The sequence below is a fragment of the Trachypithecus francoisi genome, unplaced genomic scaffold (assembly GCF_009764315.1).
Source record: "Trachypithecus francoisi isolate TF-2019V2 unplaced genomic scaffold, Tfra_2.0 Lachesis_group17, whole genome shotgun sequence".
Taxonomy (NCBI): Eukaryota; Metazoa; Chordata; class Mammalia; order Primates; family Cercopithecidae; genus Trachypithecus; species Trachypithecus francoisi.
This window is the reverse complement of record NW_022681462.1, coordinates 77,406,123-77,423,249: the sequence shown is the minus strand read 5'-3', so window position 1 is coordinate 77,423,249 and position 17,127 is coordinate 77,406,123. Positions and strand designations below refer to the sequence as shown.

At 43.3% G+C, this 17,127-nt stretch overlaps 1 protein-coding gene across 2 annotated transcripts in view; it reads right to left on the bottom strand.

Moving 5' to 3' along the window:
* The window catches only part of CAPN13 (calpain 13), an 85,273-nt gene that overhangs the window by 53,778 nt on the left and 14,368 nt on the right, over positions 1 to 17,127 (bottom strand). For both annotated transcript variants that reach the window (XM_033176135.1, XM_033176136.1), the window contains exons 2-4: positions 11,269 to 11,498; positions 1,721 to 1,793; positions 66 to 181 (exon numbers count right to left, since the gene is read on the bottom strand). In XM_033176135.1, the coding sequence (XP_033032026.1) occupies positions 66 to 181; positions 1,721 to 1,793; positions 11,269 to 11,466 (387 nt within the window). In that variant the 5' untranslated portion in view covers positions 11,467 to 11,498. The remainder of the gene's footprint in view (positions 1 to 65; positions 182 to 1,720; positions 1,794 to 11,268; positions 11,499 to 17,127) is intronic.

Below are 17,127 nucleotides of genomic sequence, written 5' to 3'. Positions count from 1 at the left end.
CTTTCACCTTCCCTGTACTCACAGAGAACCCCGTAGTATAAATTGCATAGCAAGGGCACACGTACCCGGAAACGGAAAATCCCGGCATACTGCTGTGAAAAGCTTTGGACCATCAGGATCTTCTCCCTGTACTGTGGGTTCTGAGTCAAGGAGCCCAGTGCTGCCAGGAACCAGCAGTCACCTGTGAGGGGAGATAAGCCAGGAAAAACTGACTGGACACACTTGGAAACCCCGTTCCATAATTTAAAAGGTCCTTACCACCAGAGGCCACACACTTCCTTCTAAATGATGCATTTTTTTTTTTTTCCTCTGAGGAGAACCAGGGGAGGGAGTCACAGGGACTGGCTCCAAGCCAGATAAAGAAGGGGCAGTGGTGGTGGTGGTGTTCATGGAGTCTCGCTCTGTTGCCCAGGCTGGAGTGCAGAGGTGTGCTCTCAGCTCACTGCAACCTCCGCCTCCTGGGTTCAAGTGATTCTCCTGCCACAGCCTCCACAACTGGGACTACAGGCATGCACCACCAAGCCTGGCTAATTTTTTGTATTTTTTTTAGTAGAGACAGGGTTTCACCATGTTGGCCAGGCTGGTCTCAAACTCCTGACCTTCAGTGATCCGGCCACCTCAGCCTCTCAAAGTGCAGAGATTACAGGTGTGAGCCAGCACGTTCAGCCTCTGATTCTCTTTTTGCCAGAGGTGCTCAGTTACAGCAAATGTTGGCAACGATGCTCTGTACAATTGAGGAAAACTGATTCATGTTTTTCTTCGCTATTAGGTCAGCCGCTCCCTGTGCAGAAGTAGGGGGGTGTTCTCTCCTTTTCCTCCTTGAGGGATGCATGGCCTTGAGTTTCTCCTTGGATGTCCTTGTAAGCCCTTTTGAGTCCTCTCCTCCCCTCCCTGAGTCCTTTCTCCTTCACCCCTAACATGATCAATTTGTCTTTGAATGCCATTTCATGCCAGGCACTGGGTTCAGTACAGAAGCCACAAAGACGGCCTCAGAGAGGTCCTTTCTCCAGTTAGGTGAAACCCTAATAGGGGAAGCATTGGCTGGTGGCCAGGCAGGTTCTATTGCTGGTCCAAGGCATGGTGATTTCACCAGGCGAAGTTCAATTACAGGACCTATCATCTGCAAGCTGACATTTTGAAAGCTTAGAATGTGTTCTCAGAAAGGTCGTTGTCTTTGCTGTCTCCAACTCCTATCCACTTTCCAGCCAGCTCTGTCCTTTCACTCCAAGGCTTCTCTTTCTGAGGGTTCTCTTGGCCACACCTGTAACAGCCCAGGCACCTCCTCTTAGGCAGCCCCTCCTGTTTGCCTGTCCATGCCCTCCAGCTCTCAGTAGCTCCTTTGCTCTGGGGCTGTCTGGTGGGGTGGGAAGCAGTCAGAGAGTGCTGAATTCTTAACTCTGTTACTAACTGAGTGTGTGACATTAGGCAAATTATTTTACCTCTTGGACTCTCCACTGTCACATATATAAAATGAGGTTGTTGCACACACAAGGTGTCTTGCACGGTCATTGCAGAAACTCAGTGTATGTTTGCTTTCATTTTTCCTGTCTCCTTTTCCCCTGCTCATTGCAGGCTGCAGGACTGGGTGTGAGCAGTTTGTCCACATCTGCACCAAGGGAACTGGCCTTTCTCCCTCAGAAGTGGGGCAGGACTCTGTGGGTAGGCACTACCCTCCACCACTTCCTATCCAAAGCAGGGAGAGAAGATGTTGCCCTCTTACCTGCGCCTCCTTGTTGGATGTCAAATCTGCTTATATCATCCAGGATGAAGTGAGGACGATCCCCTGGTAAATCCTTTAGGAAAGAGGGAGAAAAGCTATGAGCATCATTTATTGCTTGTATCACAAAGTGACATCATTCACTTTGTCTTTCAAGGGTTGAGGTTAATTCTTAAAAAGGTGCTTAAAATCTGAGTTAGGAAAGTTTGCTGGGTTCTTCAGCCTTTATTGCTACCAGGAAGGCAGTAGGTATCATAGGGTGTAAATGTAACTGAAAAGACAGGCCATAAATGCATAAGCATACTACACGAAGAGAGAACATAAATAAGGACTTGGAATCCTTGGATCAAATAGCCATTCCATCTCAACAAGCCAGTGTTTTAATAAGAGGTTGTAAATAAACCATAAAAAATGAATAGAATACATTTATGAGAGGAGACGTTTATAAATGTAATAAAGTACTATAGCTTTCATAATAAAGTTTTTGTTGTGAAATGGTATCTTTCAGAAATGAGCATGGGTATTCTGGACTCCAGGTTGAAGTCTAGCCATGTGCTGTAAGGGATACACGGTGCACACAACTCAGCTCTTTGCCCACTCCCTGGGTAATTCACAGACTGGGTCTGGAAGGCCCCAGTCCCCTCGTGTGAGGAGCTGGTACTCAGTGCCCGGTCCTTCCCTAACTTCTAACACACATAGTGCCTGCCAGCCAAAGAAAGTGGTTACGGATGATTGCCCCAGTGCTACCACATCTGGGAAGAATATGAGGAACTGTCAGCAGGCACCGAAATTGTGAGAGTTCCCAAAGGGGATCCCCAGGCACTTTGGGAGAACACTGGGCCACAGGTCTGGCTCCTGCCCCAGCACCAGCCAGCCCTCTAGACTTGGCCAGGATGACCTCAGCCTCCTCTCTGTGCAGCTCTTTCTGGATTTGCATAATTTAGTAATTGGTCCTTGTATCATTTCTTTTCACATTGACCAATAAGTCTGCAGAGAGCAGGCCTGCAAGCTGGAATTGGATTCATTTGCTCAGTAGACATTCATGTACAGAGTCACATGCCTTGTATAACCTGCCAATTCTTCATAAACTGCCCAGGTTTCTGGAAGAGACGCACACTAAGGGGAAAATGAAGGTGTGCCTGCCTGCAAACACAGGGTCCTGACTGAGGGCATCATTTTACAAAACTCCTCCCGCTGCTTTCTCTACATGTGACTCTGTCACATGCTGGGAGGGGAACTCTCAGGCCCAGGCCCTCCCGGGTGAGGGGTACCCTGGGGTGGCACAAGGTCTGACCCTCTGCCAGAGCCATGGTGGATAGAACTTTGGCATCTCCCTCAACGCAAGAAAGAGGGAAGGACATCCGGAGGGCCTTCAGGTGCATGCAGGGTTCCAAGTGGAGCCAGTTTTAAAATGGTGTAGGGCATTTCAGTAACCTTTACTTGTCTCCTCTCTCTACTGGAAAAGGGGACTTAAGGTCTCAAAGGAGGCCTGCTGTCAAAGATCCTCTACTCATGGGAAGTAAAGAAGGGATGGAGGCTGTGGCATTTTCAGACCCAGAACAAAGATGGCTTTGCTCGATTTTCTTGACTTTGGCCACAGCTCTTTTTCACTGTGGTCCTGCTAGTTCCCCTCCAGGGATCCCTAGAGCAAGGGTAGGGGTGATTGGAGAACCCGTTCAGACAGACCTGGTGTGGAATCCTACTCTAACATTTCTTCCTGGGTGACCTTGAGACCTTGAACAATTCCCTTTACTTTGCTGTGCCTGTTTCCTCATGTATAAAATGGGAACAATAATACAAAATGTAAGGACAGTTGAGAGAATCTAATGACAATGCAATCAAGGCAATGGCTGTCATTTATCAAACCCTTGCTGAGGGAGCGTTGCTCCAGGATTCCCTCTGGTAGGCTCCCAACAGCCTTGCAAAGCTGGACCAGTCCTTACATTTACAAATGAGGAAGGATGTGAAATACTTAGCACAGTGTCTGACATAGTATATGTTATTGATCCCCCTCTTTTGAAATATTTGCAAAATTAAAAAGACTATACTCAGACAAACACATAGCCTCAGATGCATTCATTATTAAACAAGATAGAATAAAAACATGAATTTAGCAGTAGATCTTAGGAAGAGAAAGACAAAAAGAGCCTCACAAAAATAGGAGGAAGAACTGAAAAGAATGATTAGTGAATTATAAACCAGAAAAACAGCAAGATTAATAAATAAATTGTTCTATTATTTGCCATTGAAAGTAATGGCTAATAATGGTTTCTGCCATTACTTTCAATGGCAAAAACCACAATTACTTTTGCACCAACCTAATATCTGAGGGAGGGTTACATAGACTCAACCTTTGGCAAATATGGTAGAGAAACCCATATAAAAGTAGAATTAAAAATTGGGCTTTAGAAATATAAAATAATGATGTAGAATTCTATGCCAATCAATTAAAAAAATCCGATGATTTTCTGACAAAAATTAACTTGGCTAAAATTGACTCATGTTAGTAAACAAGCTGAAAAGACTAACAGCCTTTGGATAGTATTTTAAAGTTACCGAAGAGTATCGCCTGAATGCCCTGTAAAGGCTTACAGGTACATGCAATTTTCCTCTGAGTTCCCTCAAACTTTCAGAGAATAGAAAATTCCAGTGTCATTTACAGTTTCAGTGTAAAAATAAAAACTAAAAAAGAATCCTGCCACCATTTAAGAAGCCAGCATAGCCTTGATGCCCAACCTGAGAGAAAACACACATACATACTAGACTGATTTTGGATAATTTGTTATCATCGTGTAGGATTTGCTGTAGAAATGCAGAATGCAAGGATGGTTTCACATCAGGACATCTACTAATATGAAGTAGCACTTACATGGGCCAAAGGGAGAAAAATTTGTATCCTTTCAATAAATGCTATGAAGGCATTTGATAAACACACAACTTTTTATGATTTACTAGAATAATAAAAGTTAAAAACAAAAAAATTTAGCTAATTAGGAACAAAAAGATATTTTAATGTGTTGAAAATTAAATGGTGATGATTTCAAGCCACGAATCAATAGTCAACTTCAAGTTTATGGGAAAACATACGAATCATTTGCATCAAAGGTGGGCATAAAAGCAGCTTCTCTGTCCCCTGTCCTCTAAGCTGCTTGTTCCTCCTGGACCCTGGACTTTAGAGCTATGACCAATAATCCAAAAAGAGAGACGGTAGGAAGGGATAGAAATGATACCCAGGAGCATTTTAGTCTACCAGGCTGACTTCCTGAGACAAGGCCCATTAAGAAAACAGGTAAAGATGGCTAGGAAACTGGGACTCTGCTGACTCTGGGAAGGCCACCTGTTACCAGATGGGCCAAGCACATCAGGGCAGTGAAGCTAGTGTGATGAGAACCTAGATTAGATTCCCCCTGAACTGGCAGCAATGGGCAGTCTCCAGCCGACTGTGAATCACCTAGCAGCTTCACAGACAGGGAGACTGCTGTGCCCCACCTCCCACTACTGTGATTTCATAGGTCATGCAGAGATAGTGTTCAGGATTTGCATAGCTTCTCAGGGGATTCTGAGACCCAGCCAGGGACAGGGAGCAGGTTCAGAGAAGTTGAGCGATTTGTCCCAGTTCACACAAGAAACAGGCTCTGAATCAGGTGTCTGCCTCCATAGTGTCTTGTTCTTCATTCTGACCACACCAGCAGTCAGCATCTTCTCAACCTTTATGTTTTTGGATCCTGTGAGGTGGACTTGGCCTTGAGGACTCTGAAACATTATTAGTACAGAAAGAAGCTGGGATGGTTAATTTTATATACCATCCTAACTGGATCACAGAGCGCCCAGATACTTGGCTAAACATTACTTCTGGTCATGTCCATGAGGGTGCTTTCACATGACATTAACATTTGAATTGGTGGATTTAGTAAAGCAGATTCCCTTCCTAGGGTGGGTGGGCACCATCCAGTCTATTCAGGGCCTAAATAGAACAAAAGATAAAGAAAGGGACAATTTGCCCTTTCTTTGCCTGACTCCTTGAGCTGAGACATTGGTCTTTTCCTGTCCTTGGACAGGGAATTACATCATCCATTCTCTAGTTCTCTGGCCTCCCACTCAGATTTAACTACATCACTGCTTTTCCTGGGTCTCCAGATTGCAGGTGGCATATCGTGGGACTTCTCAGCCTCTATAAGCATGTGAGCCAATCCCTCCTAGTAAATCTCTCATTATAAATATATTAACAGGATATCTATTAGGATATATGTCAATATGTTAATGGGATATATATATATATAAATATATATTGATATATTTACTAGCAATAAATATGTCAACGGGATATATATTGATTCTTTTTCTCTGGAGACCCCTGAGTAATGCAGAAGCCAGCAGCAATAGTCAAACTAAGTAATCTTAGGAACTTAATTCTGGATTGTGGAGACCTTTCTCCAGGCAATGCTTAGGGGTAATCTCTGTTATATTAGGTATGTCAGAGCTCTTGTAATGCAAAGGCTCCTGGCATCTTAGAAAATACCCTCTCTGATGTGGTCCCAAGCCAGCTGCTCTCGCCTAATCATCTCCAGAGGTAGACGGAGAAATATGCCAAGAAATAATGTGACAGCACCCGGCATATTTCTGCATTCTCTCTAAAGACTTCCACATCCTCACATGGCATGCTGCTCTTGGATAAGAGAGCCCTGTGTTTAGCCTTTTGGTATTTGGCTCTTTCACATGGTGGCCAGAGTTCAGTCTGGGACAAGTGGCAGCGTCACTCCCTTTCCTATTTTTGCTAGAGGACTTTGATTTATTGGCATCCAAGTTCTCTGGCTGAATGACACTTGGCTGTTGGCAGGGTCACTTTCTGCCATTTTTTGTTACCTATTGCCTTATGGAATGTTTTCATAACTTAACTGACACTTACAACTCTGCTTTTTAACCTCTTCCTTTCCTGAAGAACACATTTTGGTCCCAAGGTGAATCGTTTCTAGTGAATGATCCTTTCAGAAACTGCTCTGGCTGCATGGAAGGAGAGGTGTCACCTGGGTAGGCAGTGCCTCACTCTAGGATGACCACAGGCAGGAAGCCACAATGGGGCTGTGCTGAGCTTCGAACACCTGTTAAGCAATGTGCTTGGGGCACATAGCCCATTTTTCAGTTGAGAAGTAAAGTGTGTTTTACTATAAAATGGGTACAAAGATGAAATTTCAGTTTATCTGACAACATTGGTGATTGTTGTGAAGATCTACTGTTTACCATTGTGTACTGTCCAATATGGTAGCCACAAGCCATATGTGGATACTTACGTTTAAATTAATTTAAATTCAATAAAATTTAAACCTTTAATCCCTCAGTTGCATCAGTCACATTTCAAGTGCTCAATAGCCACATGTGGCTAGTGGCTACTGTATTGAACAGTGCAGGAAGAACATTCCCATTATCACAGAATGTTCTATTGGATGGTGCTGATCTATTTTATGAGGATGATAATATTATCTACCTCACAGGACTGTGAGGCCAATTAAATGAAATACTGCATGTAAAGTGCTTAGCATAATACTTTACACATGTACATGCTTGATAAATTATCCATGAAATAAAAATTCTGCTAAAAGGGGTCCACTTTAAGTACCAAATTTAGCTCAGGGAAATATCACATAGATACCTCATGTGTAAGTGTAATTTCTTAGCACTGTCCCTTGCTGAGACTCGGGCTGTAGGAAGCATTGAGACTGATGAGGAGTCGGGTCCTCTCAGTGCCATTTGCACAGGGCACTGTCATGGGCTATTGTGGAGCCTGACTGGGGAATGGGGAGGGTGTGGGAACAGAATGAAGCAGGATGTGAACAGGGCTTCCTTCTACTTCAGAAAAAGTTTCAGCAGCAAAATGGATGAGATTATTGGGTTAATTGTTAGAGGAAGGAAGGACAAGAGCCAGAGGAAGAAAAGGGTAGGTAAGATGGTGGGGAGGAGAGAGAAAGAAAGGTGTATGACACAAAACAACTTTTCTGCACCAGGCATAGAAAGCTATGCCTGGTTCTCATGCCCCTGACTCTTGGGCTAGTGTTGAACCTGCCCAGCTGGGATAAATACTCAAAACAGAAGGATGTCCCTTGTGGTTTACCAGTTGCCTATAGGAGGAGATTTCTCATTGTCTGGAAAAACTTAGAATGTGGAGAGGGCCTAAAATACCTTGGTGCTACCTCAGCCATTATATAGTTGAAGTTTAAGGGCCACTGGTCAGACCTCTGGTCAGGCACTCAGCAAGTTCTATAGCTTGGGAGTCAACCTTCTAAGCACAGTGATAGAAAGCAGAACATGAGGCCGGGTATGTGGCTCATGCCTGTAATCCCAGCACTTTGGGAGGCTGAGGTGGGTGGATCACTTGAGGTCAGGAGTTTGAGACCAACCTGACCAACATGGTGAAACCCCGTCTCTTCTAAAATACAAAAATTAGCCAGGCATGGTGACTCATGCCTGTAATCCTGGCTACTCAGGAGGCTGAGGCAGGAGAATCACTTGAACCCAGGCAGTGGAGGTTGCAGTGAGCCGAGATTGTGCCACTGCACTCTAGCCTGGGCGACAGAATAAGACTCCATCTCAAAGAAAGAAAAAGAAACAAAAAGCAGAACATGAGAAGAAAGGCATTTTCTACACTCCCTGCCAACCTTCCTTCAGCCCCTACATAGTTTCCTCTGACCCACATTTTTCCCTGAAAGAGTTTCTTAAACTGGCCAAGGGCTGAAGCTGAGATGGCTGGACCATGAAAGCCCAAGAATCCCAGGGAATAGGCCCTGAGGCTGCTACCTTATGACATTCTCACAAATTAATCACAGTAACAATAACTAGTGCGTACTTAGTGTTTACACTGTGCTAGACACTGTTCTAAGTATTGTATTCATTTAGTCCTTAAAGTAATCATATGTGGTACAGGCGCCGTTTTTATCCCTAAAAAGGGAAAGAAGGGCAGAACATAGACAGATGAACTTTAGAGAGGGATTGATTTCTGTTTTACTCACATGAGGTAGAAGATTCTACTAGTGCAAAAAACATTACTAGTGACAGGCAGGAACCCAGAACAGGACATGAGCTTATGATGAGGACTTACAGGGGCCATTTAGCATGGTGTTAGAAGCTCAGGTCTTGAAACCAGACTCCTGGGTTCAAATTCCAGCTCTACTATCATCTAATTATATGACTTTGGGCAGAGGTACCCCTACTCTCTGATTCTGCTTCTCCGCTGCAAAATGAGGCTAATAATAGTATCTTATCATAGAGTTACTGTGAGGATTGACAAGTCAAAGCCCCTAAAGCCAGGCCCCATATGGTCAGCATTCTGTGGGTGTGGCCTTTACTATTAGGAATGGGCCAGGCTGGCGTGGCTTCTCTTCCAGTGCTCTCTGCAGTCACAGCTGTCCTTGACTGTGGGTCAAGGACATCACAGTGTCAAAGGGGTGAGTACATTGGCTTATTCCTTTACTGTCCTACCTGGAAAATAGGTCAACTCAAAGTTTCTTTCTTGCACATGTGAACTTGAAACATGCATCAGGCACCTGTAGATAGGGTTCTTCATTCATCCATTCACTCATGTACTTGTTCAACCAAATTCTAACAGAGACCCTATTAGGCACTTAAGTCAGTGGGGGGAAAGTGCAGCAGGTGGAAGGAATCTTCATTTAAATTCTGGATCCTTCCCTCACTAATCATGTCACCTTGGCATGTCACATCACCTGTCTGAATGTCAGTTTTCTGTAAAGTTAGGCGAAAACGAAGAAGATAAAGTATGAGAAGACACATGGAAAGCTCTGGAAAGTACTATACAAAGGTAAGTCTTGCCAACTGTGATAAAAAAGACAAAGAAATATGACATTTAAAAAGAAGTGCCAGAATGAAAAATGCCCCTGCCCCCAATCCCCCCAGTAGAGCTCAGGTAAGCTTTTGGATGAGGAAAGTAGTAATGGGAAAAGCAGATTCGGCCCCTGGCTGCCTCTATTTTGGGTTCCTGGCATTATTCTTTATAAGTGATTTCACTTCCGTTTGCCTCAGTTTCTCCTTGCCCCCAAAAGACATCACAAGTTGAATTGTTGTGAGAATCAGATAATTAGAATCTCTCAGTCCTTTCTAAAGAGAAGTGTTATAAATTCTTCAACACTATAAATATGGTCTCACATCTATTGCTCAGCACCTTGTGAGAAAAAAATCCCATCACTTTCTAAAATAATCTCAGCTTCTGAAAATAGCAAAGGGAAAAAAATGACCTCTTGGAACTTCTTTAAATAGAATTCTCTGCTTCATCTCCCCTTAGGAGGTAAAGACTAGAAGAAGAGAGTCATTGTTGAGGACTTACTGCCAATGGCTGATAAGAGGACCCTAGAACGCTGAAACACCCCACTTTTCTCTAAGCAGCATCGCAAACCCTACCTGATCCCTAACCCTTCCCTTCACCAAAGCCTCAAATCTGTCCCAATGTAGGGTAAGAGGTGTCGCCTCCCAGAGCCTGATGTCTTCAGTTCTCCTTCCCATGTGCAGAACTGAATTAGAGATCCACAGGCCAGACAAATACTTTTGTCTCATAGCCTCATAGCCTCTTAGTAGCCACCATTAGAAAATAACTTTCCTCTGTAACCTACCTTGGCTTTATGGGAAGTGTTTGGACAGTGCTTGGCATTTAATCAGTGCCCAATAATGGTTGCAGATATTATAATGATTAGCTTACTAGACATTATAGTATTTTATCTCATTCTAGGTTATGCTGGCAGCCTACAGAAGCATGAATAGAGGTTTGGGCAGGAGGGTCCTTAGAGTGGTCCTTATCCAGGTGCTTTGCATCAACAGTAGTCCTGATGAGATGATCAGAATATTGAGTCAGCTGAGACATTTTCCGTGGAGGTGTCATGCCGTAAAATTGAGATAGTTCTAGAAAAACCAGGAGGGCGCACCTGGCTGCAAGGTAGAGGTAGTGGCCATCTGCTGGGGTTGTGGAGTCAGGGACATCTGAATGTTGTCCTGCAATATCTCCCTAATTTTAAAGCTGATGTCTAAAATTCTCTTGCAGGTGGTCAAGCCTCTCTAAGGTCGAGAATGTGAATATAAAAGAGAGAGGGGAGGTGATTATTTAAATTCATCCTATAGTATAATTGACTGACCTGATATCTTCCCTTTGAGCAAATTCTAACAGGGAAGGAAAAAAGAATATAAAGATACTGACACCTGAAGAGAAGAAAGGGTGACAGAGTGATAGATGGGGTCAATTATGGGGTGGAGGAGGCTCCAACAACTACAATTTTCATACGCATGGTTTCCCATCTTTAGATGAAAAATGGAGGCATTTTAATTTAGTGATATACTTAGTGTTAGAACTGGGTTAGAACTCAGGAGTCTAGGCTCCTGGTTCCTGCTATAGCATCTTCCCATCCCGCTGAATAGCTACAATACTGGAGCAGAGATACTCAGTGAATTTCATTCTCCTTCCAGTTTGGTTTGGCCCAACCTCCTTTCGGCTGGAGGTGCCATGGCAGGCGACTCCGAGGACCCTGGGGCTGGGTATGCTCCTGTGGGGCTCAACTTACCTGTGGCCGCTTCCACATCACATTGGAGAGGCGATTTTCCTGGAGCAGCTTCTGGCCTATGGAAGAATCTGCTGCAGGGAATGTATCATCCTCAAACATCTGACCGATGCTCAGGCAGTGATCCCGCAAGGTGATAAAGTCCTGGTCTTTGAACTTGATGATGGAGGTCTCCACTGAAGACTCCTGGTTATATGCCATGACTCTCCTTAGAAGGCTTCCGAGGTCCTTTCCTGTTGGTGAGAAAAAGGGATACCTTTGCGGTCAGCTATCATCCTTTGCACCATCAGATGTGAGCCCCAGACGGGCACTCTGATATACCACCCTTTACAGGTAGGGGACTGAGACTAAGTCTTCACTGTCCCTGGTGGCACAGTCAGTGAGACTGAACTAGGATTCAAGCATCCTTACTCCCAGCTAACCTTTCAATCTGCTGTACAAAACAACTTTCCAGTATGCTCTCACGTGCACAAGAGGCTATGGGGTACTAGTACATCTCATGAACATTTATTGAGCACTGCCAGGTGAAAAACTGGTAGATAGGTTTAAAAAAATTGCCCACAGCTTCCCTGAGTAGCAAGTGCACAGAGGCCCACGAGTTGCATTGGAAAGGTCACAGGGTGTTGGAGGATTTGGTGGGGTGGGGGCAGAAGGGGTGGGTAGGAAGTGTTGGAAGAGATTGCCAGAAAGGTAGGGTTGGAAAGCTGGGTGAGGAAATGTTTTATACCCCATAAGCTCTGCAGAGCTGTTGAAGAGGTGGGGCATGATCAGATCTGTTCAAGAATGGGGCTGCTAGGAGCAATCTGGGGACCAGAGAGAGGGTGTGGGCAGGGACTGGATGCAGGAAGGAAGCCAGGAGCTGCTGCACTTGTCCACAGGAGAGATGGTGGTAGAGCATCAGAAGGGAAGATGGTGGAGTGTGGACAGATTTGGTGTAATTTTATAGGTGAAGAATTCAATATGGGGGATAGGGAAGGAAAAAAGAAAACAAAGAAAAGATAGTACAATGAATATCACATGAGTTTTGAAGTTTGCTTTCTGTTTTCATCAGCTCCATACCGCTTCTGCAACTTGGAGTGAATATTCAAGCCTGTGAACCTATTTTTCCACCTGTATGGATTGAAGCTATCAATCTCATAGGCTTTTATGATATTAATTAAGTTTTGACCTAACCAACTGAGCAGAGTGTCAGGCATGCAGTAGTCCCTTAATAAATGTTAGCATCCTAGCTTTCCTCGAGTTGACAAGGAAGGCTGAGGTTTCTTGTTCAGGCAGCCACAGGAATTTAACTGGTGCCATTTACCAAAAATGTACCACACCCTCCATCTGTGAGGCTGGCCTGGATGGGAATCCTGAATCCATACTTCCTAGTTATGGGAACTGAAAAACCTTTCTGGTCCTTAAAGTAGGACTTTTCAAGCTTCTTTGACCAGGGTCAGTGCAGATGGCACAAAAAAATCCCAAGGTCCGTGTGTTCTACTCATTTTCACTTCACAGTGGAAAAGGAAGCAGGTGATAATGAAGGAGCTAGGACTGGAAGGGAATAAATTCTAAGGAAAGAATATGAACTCATAATCAAAATTTTGAATCCTAGAAAAATGTATGTAAACTTAACATAACTTAGCAATTTTCTTACAATTACCTTGTAATACCATGTGGCAAGTTATTTAGATAGCACAAATTCATAGACAGAATATCACCAGTGAAGTGTCATTGTGCAAGCATATTTGAGGAGAATTGTGCATACAACTGTCTCAAAAACAAGATATGAATAATTTACATTTACATTTGAACAATTAGTTTGGACCATACAGAACTGTCATTTTTGTAGGTCAAAAATAGTTGAATATAGTCAGTTTCATAGGGTTTAACCTAGGGTAAGAAATGGTTAAATACAAACAGTTCCGTTTAGTTTAACCTAATACACATGTCCATTTCTTCAATCGAGTTCTCAGAGAATAATGGCACAAAATATTCAGTATGTCTCACCACTCACAATAGGGTTAAAAAGAGGGCCCACAACAAATTAAATAGTGATAAAGCTACAATGTCAAAATATCATTCAGAGTAAGAAAACAGTGATAGAAATCGATTGTCAATTCAAGACAAAAGGCAATGGCACTTGATAATGAAGAGTTGTGAAAATCATGGGTCTACCAGTTCTCTGTGTGTGCTCGGGGACAGTGGAACCAGTATAGCATTGCCAAGCCTCCTACCTCTCAGGAAAATGTTGAACTACAATGTGTGATAAACTCTAGCAATGAGCTATTTTGGTCTATGAAAACCAAATTGTAGTTACCTTTAATAATATAATTATGGGATTGCCTGTAAGTAGCCCTTAATTGCATATAAAATGAAATTCTAAATAATTTTGTTTTATTTCTCCTTTGGAATCATACAAAGGTCTTATATGTGAGGATCGGTTCCTAGTCTACCTGGGGGGCCGCCACTGTCCATTATTGGGTAGGGGACTGGCCACACTTTAGGAATTCACATTCTAAAATTCACTTGCCTCATTTGTGAAATGGAGATGATACTATTACACATGTTACAGGGTTGTTGTGAGACTCAGATGAAACCATGCTTCTAGAACACTCAGCACAGTGACTAGTAAGTAGAAAGCAGCCAATGCATGGTGGTTATTAGGATGATGATCATTGCTATTTTGAGCAGGAAAGGACTGTGCAGAGGCCCAACACTGTCTAAGACGAGGACTTGCTCATACTCAGGACAGGCAAGGCTCAGAGGGGCCTGCAGGGCGAGGGCCAGGATGTGCAGTCAGACCTGGGACCTAGGCTCTGTTACTGCTCTGTATTCACTACATGGGCTGCCCAGGCCTGGGGGAAGGGAAGGCTTGGGGATAGGCAGCAGGCTGGGTGTCTGCTGCTGAGGAGGTGGGCTGCTCTGGGAGGAGACTCTTGATGGGGAAGGGAGAAGCAGGCAGGGGAAGATTGTTCCACCTTCACACACATAGTTTTCTTTCTCTCTGAGTTGCTCATGGCTTCACCAGGAAACAGCCTGTAGGCTCATGTTCTCAGGAAGGGCCCACAGTACCTGACAACATTTCACTTTTGTGCACAGCAGAAGAGGATCACCTGCTTTTCCTGCGGTCACTTTTGGGGAGGGCTTTCTGGTTCTTTCCTCTCTTCTCTACCCTATTTGTCTCACTTTGCAGGGTAGCCAAAGGCAGAAGAAGACTCAGCTTTGTTAATTTCAGGGGGAAAAAAAGATTGCTGAAAGGCCTACATGATGTTCAAGACAAAGTTTATCTTGCTGCTGGGGCAGCTCTTGGGTGTTGCAAGAAAAGTCACACAAGAGGAGCTAGAAACATCACAAAAATAATTGATATAAAGTTCTTCACGTGAGAAGCTTGTGTAAGCTCATGAATCAAGCTTCATGAATCTGAAGCTTGCTTCAGAGAAGCAAGCAGGAGCTGCAGCTGGGAGTTACAAAGCCTCTTTACGTCCCCTTGGTGTCTATGAAAGGAGCTTCCCAGCGTCCTCTGCTGAGTTGGGTGACTTAGTGAGCTCAGGTTGCCGTAGTAAAATACCACTGACTGCGAGGCTTAACCGCATTTATGCCTGAGGTTGCAATTTTTTGAATTTTTGCAATTAGACCTTGGCGATGACCTTGAGCAGTATGATATAAATAACTCCCACATGCTTAGTGTTCCACTAATGGAACACTAGGCATAAATGGGTTAACAACAGGATTTTTTCTCACAGTTATGGAGGCTGGAAGTCAGAGATCAGAGTGCCAGTATGTGGTGGAGGGTGGGGAAGAGATCTTTTCCTCATCCTCTTCTTATAAGATCACAGTTCTATCAGATTAGTCCCCACTCTTAAGATCTCTTTTAGGCCGGGCACAGTGGCTCAAGCCTGTAATCCCAGCACTTTGGGAGGCCGAGACGGGTGGATCACGCGGTCAGGAGTTCGAGACCATCCTGGCTAACACGGTGAAACCCCGTCTCTACTAAAAAAATACAAAAAGCTAGCCGGGCGAGGTGGCTGGCACCTGTAGTCCCAGCTACTCGGGAGGCTGAGGCAGGAGAATGGCGTAAACCCAGGAGGCAGAGCTTGCAGTGAGCTGAGATCTGGCCACTGCACTCCAGCCTGGGCGACAGAGCGAGACTCCGTCTCAAAAAAAAAAAAAAAAGATCTCTTTTAAGCTTAATTGCCTCTTAAAGACCTTATCTCTAGTTACAATCATGTTGGGGGTTAGGGTTTCATATGAATTTGTTGGGGGAGGGGAGCAGTACAATTCAGGCCAAGACGGTGACTAACCCCAGCCTGATCCAACAACTCTCCTATCCCTGGCTGCTTACTTCAGGGAGCGTGCAGATCAAAGGGGAACTGGGTCATGTCGGTAAGGTTCTCAGACAATAGACGGAGGATGCCAGTGGACACAAGAACAAATGACAGAGCAGCAACAGTGATAAGTATGTACACATGATTGAATTAATGGAAACATGATGAGGGATTCTTAATGGGAGATATGTCTTACATACTGCTGAGCCATACAACTGTGTCTTAGCAGTATCTTGATCTGCCAGCATATAGTGCCAGGCCTTGCACATAGTAGGTATTCAAAAAAATCTCCTGAGTGTCAGCAGATTAAATATTACATATCAGCTATTCTTGGATGTGTTCTATGATGCAGTTGCTTCATGAAACCTTCCACAAATAACAAATTATGAGGTGAAATTATTTTGGAAAATATCTGATACTGAACAGTCTTTATAGAAATTCGCAAAAAGCTCCAAGAAGCCCTCTGATAAAGAAACTTAAGTTTGCTCCCAGTGTTCCACACATATAACCAATAAGTCCTTTTATTGGAGAACTTTTATAAATATTTCATGGAAAAGATGCACAAGAATTAAGTGACTTCAGAATATCCTGACTCAAGTCTTCCTTCTACCCTGTACACACTAAGCACCTCAGTTTCTTCATCTGTCAAATGGACACATGATACTTTGTTGAAGAATCAAATAAGAAAATATATGGAAGGAGATTTAAAACATGAAATATTTTATGAAAAGATATTCATTACTATTTATTTATCTGACTAATCTTGTCCTAACCTGCTTGTATTTCTCTCTCTCAGAAATAAATAGTTGTAAAAATACACAGATAAATTACCTAAATTACATCTGCCCAGAAACATGAAAAGGGCATTTATTGTCCCAGTTTCTCTCTTTTCCCTGAACTATGTGTTGTTCTTCTACATGAAAATTCACAGGAGGAATTCAATAACAATAGAATATTTAGGTAAACCTCAAATATCTGGAATTAAACACACTTTTAAATAATTTATGAGTCAAACATAATATCATAAGAGAGTTAGGAAGACCTGACATAAGCAGAAGGACATAAATAAGAAAGACAAGAGCAGAAATTAGTAAAACAGAAGACAGATAAGAGCAGAAATTAATCAAACAGAAGACAGACAACAGATAAAATGAGCAAAGCAAAATTCTGCTTCTTTGAAAAGATCAACAACGTTAATAAACCCCTAGTCAACTTGATCAAGAGTGAAAGAGAGAAAATGTAAATTGCCCATATTATCATATGATAAAGGGGTTATCATCACACGTCCTACAGACATTAAAGGGCTAATAAGAGAATACTACGAACAACCCAGTGCCAACAAATCTGCTAAGTTGCATACAATGGATTAATTTATTGAAAAATACAATTTATCAAAGTTGACACAGAAGAAACAGAAAAATCTGAATAATGCCATATATAGTAAAGAAATTGAATTTACTATCAAAAGCTTTCTCCAGAAGAAGCCCCCAGGCTCAGATAGTTTCACTAATGAATTCTATTACACCTTCAAGGACAGAGTAACACTAATCTTACA